Source organism: Pongo pygmaeus, chromosome 6, assembly GCF_028885625.2.
Source record: "Pongo pygmaeus isolate AG05252 chromosome 6, NHGRI_mPonPyg2-v2.0_pri, whole genome shotgun sequence".
Lineage (NCBI taxonomy): Eukaryota > Metazoa > Chordata > Mammalia > Primates > Hominidae > Pongo > Pongo pygmaeus.
This window is the reverse complement of record NC_072379.2, coordinates 154,016,774-154,032,964: the sequence shown is the minus strand read 5'-3', so window position 1 is coordinate 154,032,964 and position 16,191 is coordinate 154,016,774. Positions and strand designations below refer to the sequence as shown.

Here is a 16,191-nt window from a genome sequence, read left to right as displayed (position 1 = left end):
TAATAATAAAAAACCAAAAAACCACCCAACTTCCTTTCTCCCTTCTCACACTAAGCCTACACATAGGGATAATTTGTGGTTCATTGTGAAAGGGAATTTTTCTGCAAGGAACTTTGCCTTTGGCTCGTCAAATCACTTTGAAGCAGCTGCAGTTTGTGCATTTGTTTAAAGCGTAAACAAATGATCACAAACAATGCTAGAATGGATGTCCAGTCATCCTTCCATATAACTCCCTTGAAAAAAAAAAAAGCTGCTCTGCAGGTGGGTGCTTCTCCAGGGCAGCTAGAGGTCAAATGACCGCCCATCACTAGGAGACTCTGGACGTGTGGCTTTGTGTGGAGAACATGGGGCTGTGGCTTTATTCAAGAACTCTGCCCAGCAGGCCTGGCAACCTTCTGTAGAGGAACAGAGGGAAATGGAAGTTCCCAGTGCTTGTGATGAGTAAATAAAATGAAAATGACTTGCAAGTTGCTGGACACATATTTGAATATTGAGCTTTGATAAAAAATAAGAGGAGAAATGGTGACACTAGTTTTCAAACAGGTAGAGTTTTAACAAATCTGACGTTAGACCACCACTGGGAAAGGTTCCGAACACCATGTAGCATGCAAGAAACGTGTCCCTTGCAGGACACGTGTCCCAGCAGGAAACACAGCTGCATCTGCAAGGGGTGTCTGCAGTGGTGAAGTCTAAGGGAAGTCCAAGTAGACTTGACCTGAACTCTGAGACCCAGAGACTTGGCTGCAGAGGTGGCGCACTCTCCCTCGCAGTCATGCACGCGAGTTAGGGGAGGCGCACTCCATCCCAAGGGGCCTGCATGCCCCCGAGCCAGCTTCACAGCCTCAGCCCACGTTCCTAATGGATGGGGGGCAGCACTCATTGGTGCTGAGTCCAAATGCCCTCAGCCCTTTAATGCAATGCTCCAGGCACACACTCAGGTGAGAGGAGTTGGTTTATGAGACAGTGACTGCGTGTCATTCATGTTCTATTCACACTTACAGGAAAGGAAGACTAGCAGGGAGTGCTGCCAGGTAATGAAGAGAACAGCATTTCCCAAGCTCTTTGCTGCCCCAGGGCCTTTGCACGTGCTGCCCTGTGTTTGAAATCTTCCTTGCTAGCTCCTTCTCCTCCATCAATGCAAGCGTTACCTCCTCCAAGAGGGACCTGAACACCCTATCTCAGGCACCTGTCAAGCTCTCTGGATACACTTAACACTAAATGAAAGTTTTGGTTATTTTCCTGGCAGCAAATCCTTCTCCCTACCCCTGCCAAGGTATCCGTGTTCAGTCCCATCCCAGGGACAAAATGCACTAGTTTTGAGTACCCTGGGTAGATGGGTTTGTGGAAAATCAATTCATATCTTGGAAATTAAGCATCTTTAGATGGTAACAAGTCTGGGTTTCCACCCAAGTCTTTCTCCTTGTTCCCATGTGGCCCCAGGAAACTAAACAGGACCGAGAGGTCCTCCTGTGTGTCTCAGGAAGCTGCAAAGGTCTCCAGGGCTCAGACCTCTTGAACGGTAAGAGTTGGAAAAACCGAGGCCGGACTATCAACCAGTGTTTCCCACACAGCTCAGACCCAAGGACCCAAAGCAAACTGCATTAAATTGATGGAAAAGTTTCTGGTGTTTAGAAATTGATGGAAAAGTTTCTGGTGTTTAGAAGTTGATGGAAAAGTTTCTGATGTTTAGGAGACTAATGATGTGCCTAAGTTAATTCACTCGACTCTGGGACTATGAGGCAATTCATCCACACGCTCCAAACCCCAGCTTATTGTAGGAGACCAGTGCCTCGATCTCATGAGGTCATCTTGACGCCTCAGCTGTAACCCTTGGAGAAACTATGATCTTTGCTGCTCTGCCTGCTGACATGATCATCCCAGGTGCAAAACAGGTGAGGAACTTGGGGTGTGCACATGTGGGTCAAACGATAGAAGTGACAACCCATGAAGATCAGGGGAACTGGCAGGAGCAAAGGCAGAAAGACCCTACCAACGAGAACAGAGATGGGCTTCTTGCTATCAGTTAGCTTCTGCTTCTGGGTCCCAGAAACGGCTTCAGCTGGGGGGGGTCTGCTGATGGCAAGAGCCTGTCTGGATGGCTAAATCTCAAACTGAGAGAAAATGGGGACAGACCCTCTTACAGCTGGTTAAAGTACACTCTTGTCTCCATATATACACATGTGAATTTGATGTTTCAGGCATCAGTGTGCGATCTCAAATGCTGATCGTGACGGAGAAGGTTAAACTCAGGGAGCAATGTTCTCTGCTGCCTACTGAGTTAAGCTTGCCTGGAGCTAAGGGAACACAGGCTGGCCACCAAACACCCCGTTACCAGTTTCTGGATCTGAGAATTCTGGCTTCATGTGGGAACGCACCATGTACTAATCGCTCAGGGACTACACAGGCTGCATGTGAATACCTCGTTCCTCTCTATTGAAATCCCACCCTTCACAGGAAAGCACCAAAGCAACAGACTATTAAATTTAGTTAAATATTAGATTTCTCATTTAATGATTGCCCACACAACTGGTTTTATCAGCAGAGAGCTGACTGTCCCACAGGGGACTTGAGTTAAGCCATTTTATTTGTTCCCATAATTGCATTCAAAGAGGGCAGGAGCTCAGCAGAGAAATAAGAAAAGATTGGCATATTCCCTGAAGGACTCTTCTTTTGACTTCAGGGCAGTGGGGACCTCCAGTCTGGAGCATACAAATGGCCACTCCTTAATTAAATGTGAGCCCCCTCTAATATTTGGTGGAATTAGCTATTATCAGATCTGGACACAGTGAGACCACAGAGACTCAGGCCTGCTCATGAGGCTGCTTCCCTCGCTGCGCCCCATGGGCAGGTCGTGGTGTAGCTGTGCACTGTTGCAAGACATGCTTCCAAGTGGCCCAGCAGGTTCAGGGGATTGGTGGAATCACCACTGTGCTAAATTTTGGAAAATTGGTGACCGGATCCAATGAACACCAATAGGCAACGGATCTAAAAGAGGAGGAGAGCAGCCCCTTCCCTTTCTCACATTTCTACAAGAAATAAAACCGCAGGATGGTGTGTGCACGCGGAGGCTGAGGCAGAAGTCTCTCCGGCATCTCCCTGTTGCCTTGGCCTGACTTCCCCTGCCTGGGTTTTTTGTGCCTTTCTAGTCCAGGCCTCTCCTGCTGTATTTCTGCTCACTCCTCATGTGCACCTTCCCCTGCGGCCATCAGTAGGACCCCTCTCTGCTCCACCTCACCCCCTCCCTGTGCTCTTGCGGCTGCCGTCTGCTCACCCCAGGGCTACGCCATCAGTCATATTCGAAGACCAGATTCAGGCCCAGAGCCCGCATGACTACTGTTTAAACTTACTCACCTTAACTGGAAATCTCTTTTCTCTGAGCTCCATTTTTGTTTTTTGAGACAGAGTCTTGCACCCAGGTTGGAGTGCAGTGGTGAAATCATAACTCACTGCAGCCTTGAACTCCTAGGCTCAAGCAATCCTCCCACCTTAGCCTCCTGAGGAGCTGGGACTACAGGCATACACCACCATACCCGGCTAGATTTTGTAATTTTTGCAGAGGTAGGGTCTCACTGTGTTTCCCAGGCTAGTCTCAAACTCCAGGACTCAAGAGATCTTTCTTGCTGGGTGCAGTGGCTCACACCTGTAATCCCAACTCCATCTCTACAAAATATAAAAATAAAAAAATCCAGGCATGGTGGCACACACCTGTGGTCCCAGTTACTCATGACGCTGAGGTGGGAGGACAGCTTGAGCCCTGGAGGTTGAGGCTGCAGTGGGAGGATAGCTTGAGCTGCGATCGCACCACTGCACTTCAGCCTAGGTGACAGAGAAAGACCCCATCTCAAAAAAAAAAAAAAAAAATCATATGAAAGGATTGTAGAATCTTGGGGCCAAGATGCTAAATATTACATTTCTTAAAATCATATTGTCCTTCCCTCCACATATACATGCAGTGATCAACAGAGACTTGCTCTATGAACAAAATAGAAAAAACAAAGGAAAGGGTTTGGGTGCGGTGGCTCACATCTGTAATCCCAATGCTTTGGGAGGCCAAGGGAGGAGGATCACTTGAGTCCAGGAGTCTGAGACCAGCCTGGGCAACATAGGGAGACCTGATCTCTCCAAAGAAAAATGTAAAAATTAGCCAGGCATGGTGATGCATGCCTGTAGTCCTAGCTACTTGTGGGGCTGAGGTGGGAGGATTGCTTGAGCCCAGGAGGTCAAAAAAGAAAAAGAGGTCCTCCCACCTTGGTGGGATTACAGGTGTCAGCCACAGCACCCAGCCTCTTTTCTCTGAACTCCGAATGTTCAGTTGTTAGAGTCAGTCTGACACAGTTTGGGCAACTGTTGTTCTTTTTTGCCATATCGTTTTCCCTCCAGCCAGATTTTAAGCAACTTGAGGGCAGGGTCCCAGTAGGTGGCATTTATTTTTGGTCCTTCTAGCATCACGCTAGGCCCATGGCAGCTGTTCGATGCCAGAGGAGTTGTGCATTGAGGGGGCTCATGTGTGTGTCCTCCAGCCCAAGGATGAGTGGGTGCAGTAGCTGGCACAGTGCCCAGCCTACAGGTGCTCCTCGAGGCACCGAGAGCTGCTGGGTGGCAGCGAAGCCCAGCTCTCCTCCCACATTAGGTAGTAGAGAGGAAGAAGCACCTGCAGACATCCTGCAGGCTGTGCAGCTCCGTGCGTGGCTTGCTTTCCACTCTGTGTTAGCCAAATGCCAGCTCGCCCACCCAAATGCTGGACTGAAGTCTAACACGTTCCAACAGCAAATCTGCAAACACTCCACCCACCAGGACAGGTGCTCACGTGTGCAACCCTGTGGGTCCAGAAGATTTCAAGTACAGACACATGGTGGGATTCAGGAGACCAGTTCCCAGGCTCTCCGCATCCATAGGAGCCTGCTGGCAAACGTGCTGTGAATGGACACGCCTGATTAGCTCCAAGGAGCTGCTCCTTTCCCGTGCCTCTTTCATCATGGCCTTACACAGGCGTCACGAGGGCAAGGAAGGCCTTGGAGCCCCCTTGTCTGTCCCTGGGGCATCTTGTACACAGGTGGGCTCCACATGAAGGATGAGGGACCACCAAGGCTGAGTTCAGTAAGAGAACTCCCCCAGTAATGGGTAAGAGCCCCCAGCAACATGGTCGGCTTGTCATCCTTTGATTTTAACAAAACCGAAGGGGAATCTCACCGAGCTAAAAATCAATAGATCATTGAAAATAATCCTTAATGACAGAGAATGGCTGGGCCACAATGTTTTGGCATATAGCTCAGGAGTTCAGAGAAAATGGCACTGCTATAACAAGACTCCTCTCTCTCCATTTATTTACATGAACACATTTTCAGACATTCTACAGAAACAAAAAGAAGCGACCACCAAAAGGAGGAAAAAACCAGGAGCGCACACGTTTCCAACAAAGTCTTCTCTGGAAATGAGTCAGGTGTGCTCATGAACTGAGTGAAAAACCACCACGCCCAGCTCGCTAAGAGATGCATCTCAGAGCAGTCATAACTTTTTATGTCCAACAATTATCAAAGTATGTAATGTATCCTAATTGCTTGATGGGAACAAGTGATAACTATGATAATAATTCCATACAACAAGTAATGATTATGGCCTTATGGTCACCGGAAATTAAAAAGAAAGGACCTTTAAAATATTTCCAAGATTAAATGACATTAGGATAGAATTCTGGGGTGATGGGCCAACAAATGGAATGTAAATATCAGCTCGAGGAGGAAAAGGAAGGATGTAAAGCTAAGAAGAACTTGTTCCAGAAATGTTTAACTGGGCGGTGGTAGGTACCAAATTGCCACAATACATAGATATCATAGGATTATGTAATAATTTTATTTTAAAATAAAATACAATATGCTAAAAACTTATTTTGTACAGCTTTGAATTAATGAGAAAAACTTTAGGTGACAACTTAAAAATGTGTAGGGGAAACATGATTTTTCAAAAATTCTCTTAGGGATTCATGAGCAAAAACTACTTGAGGACGGATGGCCCAGTGTCCTCTGTCTTGGCATGACTTGGCAAGGTCCCCTCACATAAAGGCCACTTTATAATGAGACTTTCTCTCTTTGACCCCAAATTGCTCCTTAAAATATTTGAAAGCTGCGGGTCTTAGGTAGAAACTTGCCTGATGCAGCTGTGTTAAGACATAGGGCTGAAGTTAGGCACCAGGCTGCTTTCAAAATGACAGGCTTTCTTTTTTTCCTTTTAACATTTACTTTCCTTCATCTTTTTACATTTTTAGTCTTTTTGGTTCTGCCCTATATGATCTGCAGGAAAGAGTTGGCTTTTATCTCCAGGTCTGAAACGGGTTTGTGCATTTGCTGGAAGGCCCCAGCCTTGGTGGTGGCTCCACGGCTGTGATGGGGCAGCTGCCTGCTGTGTCCTGGCCACTGTTTCTGAGAGCCAGGGCTCTGCCCAGTTGGCCTGCAGGGTGAGAGGCATGAGGACCTGCTCTCCAGATGCCCACCCAGTCGCCTGCTGCTGCACCCAAGGAGGCAGTGGGGCTGTTCCTTGTTTGTTAGGACTGGACAAGACCCAGGTTTTGAGGGCCACAGGCTGTAGGATTCTGCATGATGCTTCGCCACCCTAGTAAGTGCCACACCGCCCTGGACTGGATTGAGATGGCAGTTCTTCAGCTCCTTTCCATTTGCATCTCTCCCTGCAGGGCCTGCAGAGGCAGCCCCTCATTGGAGGCTCCCTGCTGGTCCAGACTCTCATCCTTTCCACCATGGCCCCCAGCAGCCCTTCCGTCTGCAACCGGGGGTCCTTCCATCCATTTGCTGCACAGCGACCAGAAGCTTTTAGAGAGGGACGTCTGACAGTGCTCCTCCTGGGACCTGCAAGATGGTGGGCAAACTCCTTGGCGTGTAGCGTGACAGTGACATGTGGGCCCTCTGGAATGCCATGCTCCTGACGTCTCTCCATGTGTGGGCGCCCTGTGCCTGATGGAAGGGGAGCTGTGGGCACAGCCTCGACAGTCTAGGAGCGGGTGCCTCAGGGAGAAGGTGGGGCAGGGGCAGGGGTGCTCCCAGCAGCGCTGGTGCAAGAACAGAGGCTGGAAGCCAACTGCGTCTGGCGTTGCTTCACGGACCCACCTGGGCACCACTGGTGGTAGGGGCTGTTTTTGCTTTCTTACAAAGACCCAAATGAAGAGAGTAGGAGGTAGAGAAACCTAACTTTCCATGCCATAAAGGAGTGGGAACCAGGCTGCCTAGTGATCCCAAGCTCCCACATGCGCTTGTGGGACACTGTGGGGTGCTGTCAGCCAGCGCAGCCAGCTTCAACCCCGCCACATGCACGCTTTCTCTGCATGGCTGTGGGGCTGCATTGCAAGCCACACTGCAATTTTGACTCCCACACGTCGAGTTGGCATCCACGTCTCTAAGTGGGCCTGCCTTTCATATTTACATTAAAGCTCGCAATGTATTCACTATGATTTTGTTGGTTTTTTTATCCCAATACCTAAGTTGTTTGAATATCCAGGCACCAAATGAGTATAGGTTGGTCCCAACCATAATTACCTTCTTAAGGAAACAGCTTTTAAATAATTCAGAGTCACATCTGTGAACACCCCGCAGGCTCTGTTTGTAGATAAGATTTTCTAAAGAGGAAAAAAGTCAAATATTCCCAGGGTGGTTTTGGGGTCAGTGCGGGAGAGGAGGGGAAAGGACAAAGAATTCTGAAACAGTAATTTCAAATTTCACAGCAGGGCTGGGAGAGCATAGTGTGATGAAGACGGGTCCCAGCCTTCCAGAGCCCCCCTTGCTAGCTGACGCACAGCGCCGAGGCTCTGCCCTGTAACAGAACGTGGGCCACACCTCAGCTGTCAGTCACGGCGTCACACAGCGGTTCAGGAGCCGGCTCCCCGAGGCCTCCTGTCTTGCCCTGCCCAGCTGTAGGCCATGGGCCCCGCTTTCCTGGCTCAGCCCCACAGGGCGGGTTGGAAACGCTGCTGCTTTGCACACTCTGTTCACTAGAGGCGTGAGGTGCAAATGCCTGTGCTGGCACGCCCTCGCCAGGGCTGATCTAAACCAGGGTGATTTTTGACCAGCAGCCCAGTGGTCACAGAGGCTGCTGCTGCGAGCACGTTTCCCAGATGGCAGCGACATGAAGGCCAGGAGATCCTGGGTCTTGGGGTCTGGGGCTGCCTTTCCCCCCTTGTCAGACATCTGGTATCAGCCCCCAGCCCACAGTCAAGAGCACCTGCTTGGAAGTCAGATAAGACAAGAGTCCAGGCCTCGCCCTGAAGTTTGCTGTGGATCTCAGATGAATTGTTGAACCTCATAGGGTTGGTACGAGGAAGGGGCCTGGTGCTGTCTGGAGAGCCCAGAACTGCTGCTACAATTACATTCAAAAGAGAATAATGGATGGCCAGCCAAGGGCTGCTGCCTGGGGGGCTAAGGGACTGCCATTAGAGGGTGAAGTTCAAGGGCTGAGCTCTCCCAGTGCATGGAGTATGACCCCAGCCTGCACATGGAGGCTGAGCTGCTGCAGGAAGCAGAGCCATTAATTCCACGGGGCTCCCCACAGGTTTAAGAGCCACCAGGGCTTGAGGAGCATCTCTTCCCTGTGACGTGGAAGGCTTCTCAGAGCAGGAGAAGGTGCCGTGCCACACGCTCACCCCAGAGCTGGCTCGGATGGACCCCGGGGGTGGTGTACGGGCAGAGAAGGTGCTGAGAACGAGCTGCAGGTGTGACTGCTTCTGCCTCCCCAGACTCATCTCAATGGGAGTGCAGGCCGGGCATCGCTCTGGATCTGCAGTTGTCCTTCAGACCACATGAGGGCAGGCGGCTGAGCAGTGCTGTGCAATGACCGTATGTCTGGAAGAACAGGCTCTGTTGGAGCCGCACTGCTTGCGTCCGAGATGCAACTTCCACTGCTTTTGCTTCCTCGCTGCATGCATGTGGCCCAATCACCTAAGCTGCGGTGCCTCAGCTTCCTTAGCTGACAAGTGGGGATAATAGCAATTCCTGCCTCACAGGCTGTTGTGAGGCTGAAATGAGTTAAAATATGTAAAGTATTTGCCACAGCACCCAGCCCGGAGCAAGTGCTTGATGAATGCTGGTTGGGGCCACTATTGTTACTGCCATGGTGCCCTGTGACCTCCAGCCTTTCTCTGGCCCCCTGATCGGAACACGGTTGTCTGAGATGTTCAGGATGGAGCATCAAATGGAACAAGTACAAGTGGTGTGGGGTTTGCAGAATCCTAACGATGCAGAACCGCGAGCAGGCTGAGTGTTCGGATGAAACAGGCATCTGCAGGGATGGGTGACTCACTGCTTGCCTTTGTGTTGCTCCTGGAAGCCTTCCAGTGGCCTTTTCAATTATGAAAGAGGACAACTGATCTCAAGCTTACCTGAGGCCCAAAGGCTGATGTGTGAAGTGCTGGCCTGACAATGGCTTTGTTGCCTGCCTGAGATGCACATCCACCCACAAACCACGTGCTGTGGACCCTTCATCCACTGCAGAGGCCATGAGGAGGCTCTGATGTGGTCCAACCACACCACGAACAAGATGCTGCTGGAACTGGGGGCCTGGAAGCACCAGGCACCTGCCTTCTCACCCAGGATGCACCAGTTTCACAGACAAAATGAAAACTCAGTGCATTTTGTTTGGGGAAGACACAGCTGGGTTGGAGATGGGCTGTGAAGCGCCGCAAGAGGACATCAGACATATCAAAAGGTAAACACGCTGAAGAAACCCCACATGCCTCTCACGGCAAACACCTGGAGGCTGGGTTTGGCACTTTACCAGGGCCTGCCACACTCACTCTTATTTCCCAGATGGACTCAAAGCCATTCGTGCAGCTATGATGTGCCAACTCTCAGGGATGGCCGTGCAAGGAAGGGATTTCAGGCACTTTTATCCAGGCACGGGGAAAAGGCGGGTGTTCAGGAACGTGGAACCCCTCAAATCATGAAGTCTGAAAGTAACATAGACACTGAGCAAGATGGGACCCCTACTGTCGTCCTGGGAATGGGAACGACAATCAACTCAGCCACATTTAATCATTTTTTTTCCAAGTTAAAATGGCAGCTTAAGTCACCATCCTGAAAGAGCTTGAACTAAATTGACAGCCAGAAATGCAGAAACAGGCTAGGGCGGGATGAAATATTCCTAGAGTTTGAATTAGGCTCCAGGAAACCCAGAGTCAAACACTGCTATATAAATAGGCTTGTAAAATAAATGTGACCAAAATAATTCTAAACGCCGTCCAGTTTCCAATTAGTCAGCACTTTGCTGAGATCAAGCGCAATGGTGTCACCTTCAAGTTCACTGTTAAATTTCACACAGAGAAGAAGGAAGTACAGGCATGTAACACCAGCCCCATCCTGTGTGGACAGTGCTTTTTATTTCTTAAGCCACTGGGTCCCATCTCTTTGCTTCAGGGAGTCACAGTCACCAAAGTGACAGCTCAACTGCAAATGGTGAAATGCTTCCTAAAAAATTCCCATTTATGCAGCTCCGCGACGGATATGGATGGCAACCTAGGGCCTATGGTCCGTCAATATTGATTGGATTGATTGGTTAATGCAGTAGCCAATCCCACAGAGGAAAAGAAGTGGTTATTTTGTTTCCCAGCAGAGTTAACAAAATTTCCTGGATCTTTGAGCACATTAGCATGTTGCACTTGCTGGAAGACATTTGGTCAATTCTTACTGGGACTCTCCGAAGAATTGAACCTCAGCACACCTATATATTCCCTTATTTTTATAAATGGAATAAATGAAATATTTTCTCAACAATGTCACACACATCTAAGATATAGGCCGGCTTCATTTTCATTCACACATGAGCCTTGGAAACTGTGTTGACTTGATCCAGCACTGTGGGAGCCTTTAGGAGCCCCGAGGACTGATCACATCCAGGCTGGAAGTGGCTTAGAAGTCAAAATGCATTTCCCAAAAGTAGGGACTATATTAACCTTTGAACTTGAATAGATTAATAATAGCTTCCTCCAAAGAAGTAAAAAGCATTTAAGGGAATGACTTTTGTAAGAAGAGCCATATGCTATATCATATTTTTCAAAGCTGAAAGATACTTTTGTGTTTTTTATTAGACCACAATTAGAAAAAACTTTTAAATTTGAAATAATTACGGATTCCTAGGAAGTTGCACAAACAGTACATAGAGTCCTGTGTCTCCACTTCCAGGGTCCCCAGTGGTGGCATCTCACAGAGCCACAGCTAACCTGGGAGGCTGCAATGCTGTGAGCTACACTGGACTCCTTATCTAATTTCTACCAGACCATCAATTTTTAAGAAGGGGAAAACCTCACAAATATCAGAAAGGTGTCCATGGACTCTAAATTTTGTCAAATACTCAAAATAAAAATATACAATTTCTTAAGGAAAAAAAAATGTCACAGTTGAGGCTCTATGCAACATCTGCATTTTTTCAGGGAAAATTTCACCTAAAGAGGTCTAGCACAGGTATTTTAAACATTCACTGTCACGCTGGAGAATGTCTGTCAGACTCCACCGACCCCAGGCCTTGGTGGAAGTTCTAGCCCGGCCTCTGCGGCCTCCTGGAGGGCTCTTCACAGCCTCGTGCCCGTTAGAGTGGGCAGAGGGTGGGTGGATGCAGTGGGGAAGTGAGAGACCCAGGCAATCGCTCCCAACATCCTTCCGGGGATACCGCCCCCATTGCTCAAATGGCCCAGATTCCCATACCTCGCAGGTGAGGCTGGAAAGCAGCCTGGGAGCAGGTGAACCTCTTTGCTGGGGAAACCAGCCCCTCCTCTGGGAAGGAGGACAGGAAGGCCATCCCGCTTCTTCTCAGCACAGGGTCCCTCCAATGGCCATTCTGAGTGTTTTTGTGTATCCATTCTGACATCCACTTTATGGCTTTTTGTGGGGGCTTTAAAATCTATTAATTTATTTCTGGTTTTATGATTATTTATGCTTTGCTTTTGCATTTCTAATAATGATTTGATAGCTTGGCAGATGATCATCGTTATTTGGGATTATTGGCTAAGTGCTGTCCCTTTAAACAAATCTATTTTGCCCACTTTGGAACACTTTAACCACTTCACGGTGTCTAAACACACGTTTGGAGTTCTCCTTTCCAACATGCCCCTCACCCCTGCTGCCTCCAGTTCTCCTGGAGCTTGAAGTACCGCCAGAGAGAGAGGAATCAGGGAGCCACTGATGCTCGATGGTCACTGGAGATGCGGAGTCACCTCTGTCCCCAGACCTAGGGGAACTGCGGACCCTGGCCATGAATTTTGCCTTCCTGCCAGGGAAGGGGGTCCCCAATGTGGAAGGGAGTGGGAAGGATTCGGGGGAAGGAGGACACAGGCTGCTTTGGGTTAGACAGAGGGAGGGCTGGAAAGGGAGGGACCAAAGGCAAGTTCTCTTCGCTTCTCAGCTGTGCTGTGCCTCTGCCTTCCACTGCACACAGCGTATATCCCTCGCATAAACATGGATGTGCCCGTGGCGACCTGCGTGGGGTCCCTCCGAGCAAACACATGCCACCTCAAGAGACCCTGGGAAGTCTTACAAAGACTCTCCTTGACCAAACTTGAGTGAGGCTCCTCTGAGTCCTCTTCTTGACCAGGCTTCAGCCTCGATCCTGTCCTGTCTTTGGCCTGCATTGCCCAGCTTTAGCAAGAAGTCCCCACCCCTGATATCTGATCACTCTCTGTAACTAAGCAAGTTCCTCATCCTCCACTTTTGAGCCTAAGTCCTTGTCCTGCCTTCTGCAAGGATCTTGTGAGGTTGGCTTAGCAAAAATGCCCTCCCATTGATGCCTTCTCTTAGCAATTTTCCATCCATGGACCCCTCTCTCTGCTCGTTGGCTATAAACCCCCCCACGGGATCTTGCTGTATTCAAAGTTGAGCCCAAATCTCCCTCCCCTTTCACAACAGTCCTGAAAAAGCCTTCCCTATCATTTTACAAATGGCAGAATAAGTTTTTCTCTGACATCCTGTGCAGCATGGATGCAGAGACCCTCCATGCCATGAAGCCTCCAGACCCACAAAGACAGATGAGCCTCCATGTGCCCCTCAAGTCTTGGTGCCACATGGCAGGTTCTCAGTGGGGGCGAACTCATGTCAGGCTACAAAGCCTTTTGAGCTGGCTGTTCAGAGGATGTCAGGCTATGACCAGGGTAGCCCTGGAATGACCCTCCAGGCTCAGCACTTGTGAAGGGGTGTGGGGCCCTCTGGCTGGGGTATGCAGACCTTGGCTTTCATCATATTTAGTTGATATTGGTGATGAGCATGGCCTACCCTGAACTGCTAGGGCATGACTCATCCCTCTGTCTCTGAGTAGGAGAATGTGGTCCAGCTGATCTCATAGAGTGTTTTGCTTCCTTTCTCCTGAGTCTCAGGAAGATTTAAGGGAAAAAAAGAGCACTTACTTTTCTTATCTGTTGTGTTGTGCACCGTCATCATAGGAACGCCAGGACCTGTGTTGGGTAGAGAATAGCCAGGAAGAAAACAAAAACGAAGGCATTAGTTTAGCTGAGAACAAGAAAAGAAAACAAGCTTTCCTTACGCCACGTAGATAGATGTGCGGAGCCTGGAGAACCCGAATTCATGGAAGAGTAATCAATGATGGGATGGCAGAGGCCAGCCAGCAGGGGGTCCAAGGCACAGCTCCCTACCTCTGCACCTATGTTAACTGCAACACACTCAACTCAAATTCCATATTTTCAGATTATTGTAATGCCATAAAACATCATTCTATGAAGCATTACATTTGGTTTATATCCTCATAACCTCATTTTTACTATACAGACACACATTCCAGGATGGCTTTATGGGTTCTTATAAATTACTCAAGCCTCAGTGCTAAGTCTGCTGGCTCCTCCAAGAAGGATGGCACTCCATCCAATGGGTCTCTCATAACACCTTGTAAAAACTTACTCATGTAACAGGAATATTTTGAAAATGTCAAACTATATTTCAGTTTTTCCTTGAATCACTAGCTGGCAGCTTCCCAGCTGCAGGAATGTTGCAGCCCTGAGAAGTGAGAAGGAAGGTCCAACTCAGGACCAAGTGGCCCCTGATCTGTTTTCTCTGCAGGTGACTTCTCGATTCTTCTTAGCAAAAGGAGAGTCCAGAAAGGAAAAAAAAAGTCTTCCTGAACTATTTTCTATATCTTTTTGAAAACATTAAGAGGCAGGCCTGGTGACTTTTCCAACCTTACTTCAGCCACTGTCCTCTGCACTCACCCACTCCAGCTAGCTGGCCTTCCTGCAGGGCTGGAGGCATGTCAGGCTTGTTCCCACTGAGCCGCTTGTTCTCACCGCCTGAATTGCTCTGCCCCTAGGCACTGCCATGGCCTGTCTTTCTCTTTATTTAAATGTCTACTCAAATGCCATCTCCAACTATCCCATCTAAAGGAACTCCCCTCCATGACCATGTGGTCAGCCTCCATCCTCACAGCTTTCCTGATCTTTGTAGAACTCATTAGCACACACTACGCTATTGGGACCTTAAAATATGTAATGATCAGCATACTTGCTTGCTGTCCTTCTCCTCATCTACTGCGCTAGGATGTAAGCTCTGAGACGGTCAAGAATGTGTCAGATTCACTGCTGTTATTTTCTGCATCAAGCAGGGTGTTTTGAATAGAGTTGTGCTCAATTGCATGTTTGTGGAGTGAATGCTGAATGAGAAAGCACAGAGCATGCAGGAGAGACAGGAGAGGGAGGAGAGGCAGGAGAGGCAGGAGAGGCAGCAGAGGCAGGAGAGCCTGTCCCTTTGGCTCAGGTGGATTGTGGGAAGATGCAGGGAGAAAGAGGAAGTGGGAAGTGGGTGGTCCGAGGGAGACAGATGCACTGTGGGAACACTGTGGCCAGGGCTGTTGCTTGTGCTCTGCTTCAGGCTATGGACCCAGGATGCCATGGACTCACAAGGGGTGGCCATAGCAAAGCTGAAGGATGCACACTATCTTGGGCAGAGGGATGGCTGGAGTTCAGTATTCCTGTGGTCATCATCAAAACTCCCCACATGCTTCTGAGGGGCCATCTGACAACTGGCTGAAAGCCAGAGAATCTGCTATGGATCCCACCATGCTGAGGGCTTCAGGGCCTCACTGCAGAGGCCCCAGAGTGGATACCCTAGTCCAGGGCCCAAACAGCATGTGGCAGAAATGCAAGGAGTCCTCTACCCTTGAGAGCTAAGGTGGAAGGTCTGGCCAGTGCTCATCCACAGGTCCAGATGAGCTGAGACACACAGACTGTGGGTCATGCTGGCCTTGGACATCAGAGCAGAGGGCTATCTGCTGCCCAAGGACTGGATCCAGACTCTACCCCATGCACAAAGTCCAGGAGTCCAGGGCCCTTTTCCCCAACGTGGTGCCCCTCTCTGTTCACCCACAGATGGGGCTGCCAGATGATATGCAGTATGTCTGGTTCTATGTGGTGCTCAGATAAAGAATAAGTATTTTCTTACTGTAAGTGTGTCCCATGCAGTATTTGGGACATACTGCAAACAAATTATTTGTGGTTTACCTAAAATTCAAATGTAACTGAGTATCTTAAATTTTTCTTGGCTAAATATGGCACCCCCTACCCAGTGAGGGAACAGTGATCTGAAAGTCCACATATTTATACCCAAAGAGGCAGCACTTACCAAAAAAGATTTAAATGCCAGTTTAAATTATTGAGTCAAACTAAGTTTCTTGGCTCTAAGATCCATTTCCCCTGCATGGGAAGCTCAAGTGGAAGAAAGAATCAGTTACTGAAAAATAAAGAACCTATATCTATTTTCTCTGCACATTTCAGGGTGAGTAAATTTGAAAACAGAATATCTCTTATGTTCTTATTAATAATGTAAATATATTTTGTTAATTATGTATTAATTAATAATGTAAATAATAATGTAAAAAAATAAAAAAATGATTATTATTTATTTAGTGCCTACTACATAAAAGGCATGCTGTTAGATATTTTTTATGAATAATTTCTAATCAAATCCTCACAGCACCTCTGGAAAGTAGATATTTCTAACCATATTTTACAGAGGGAAAAAACCACAGGTGTAGAAAGTTTTAAGTCTTTTGTCTCATCCATACAATAAAAAGCTACTGAGCCTGAATTAGTCACTTTTAATCTTTTAATTCATAAACTTAATATATGTTTCTAAAAAACCTCAAACACTAAAGAAAGGAATAAAGTAACAGGGATCTGTTTTATCCCCACTTCCCAGAAGTAACTTA

At 48.3% G+C, this 16,191-nt stretch overlaps 1 protein-coding gene across 2 annotated transcripts in view; it reads right to left on the bottom strand.

The window, feature by feature from the left end:
• DPP6 (dipeptidyl peptidase like 6) overlaps nucleotides 1–16,191 on the bottom strand; it is an 865,911-nt gene that overhangs the window by 32,734 nt on the left and 816,986 nt on the right. For both annotated transcript variants that reach the window (XM_054495448.1, XM_054495449.2), the window contains exon 17: nucleotides 13,385–13,432. In XM_054495448.1, the coding sequence (XP_054351423.1) occupies nucleotides 13,385–13,432 (48 nt within the window). The remainder of the gene's footprint in view (nucleotides 1–13,384; nucleotides 13,433–16,191) is intronic.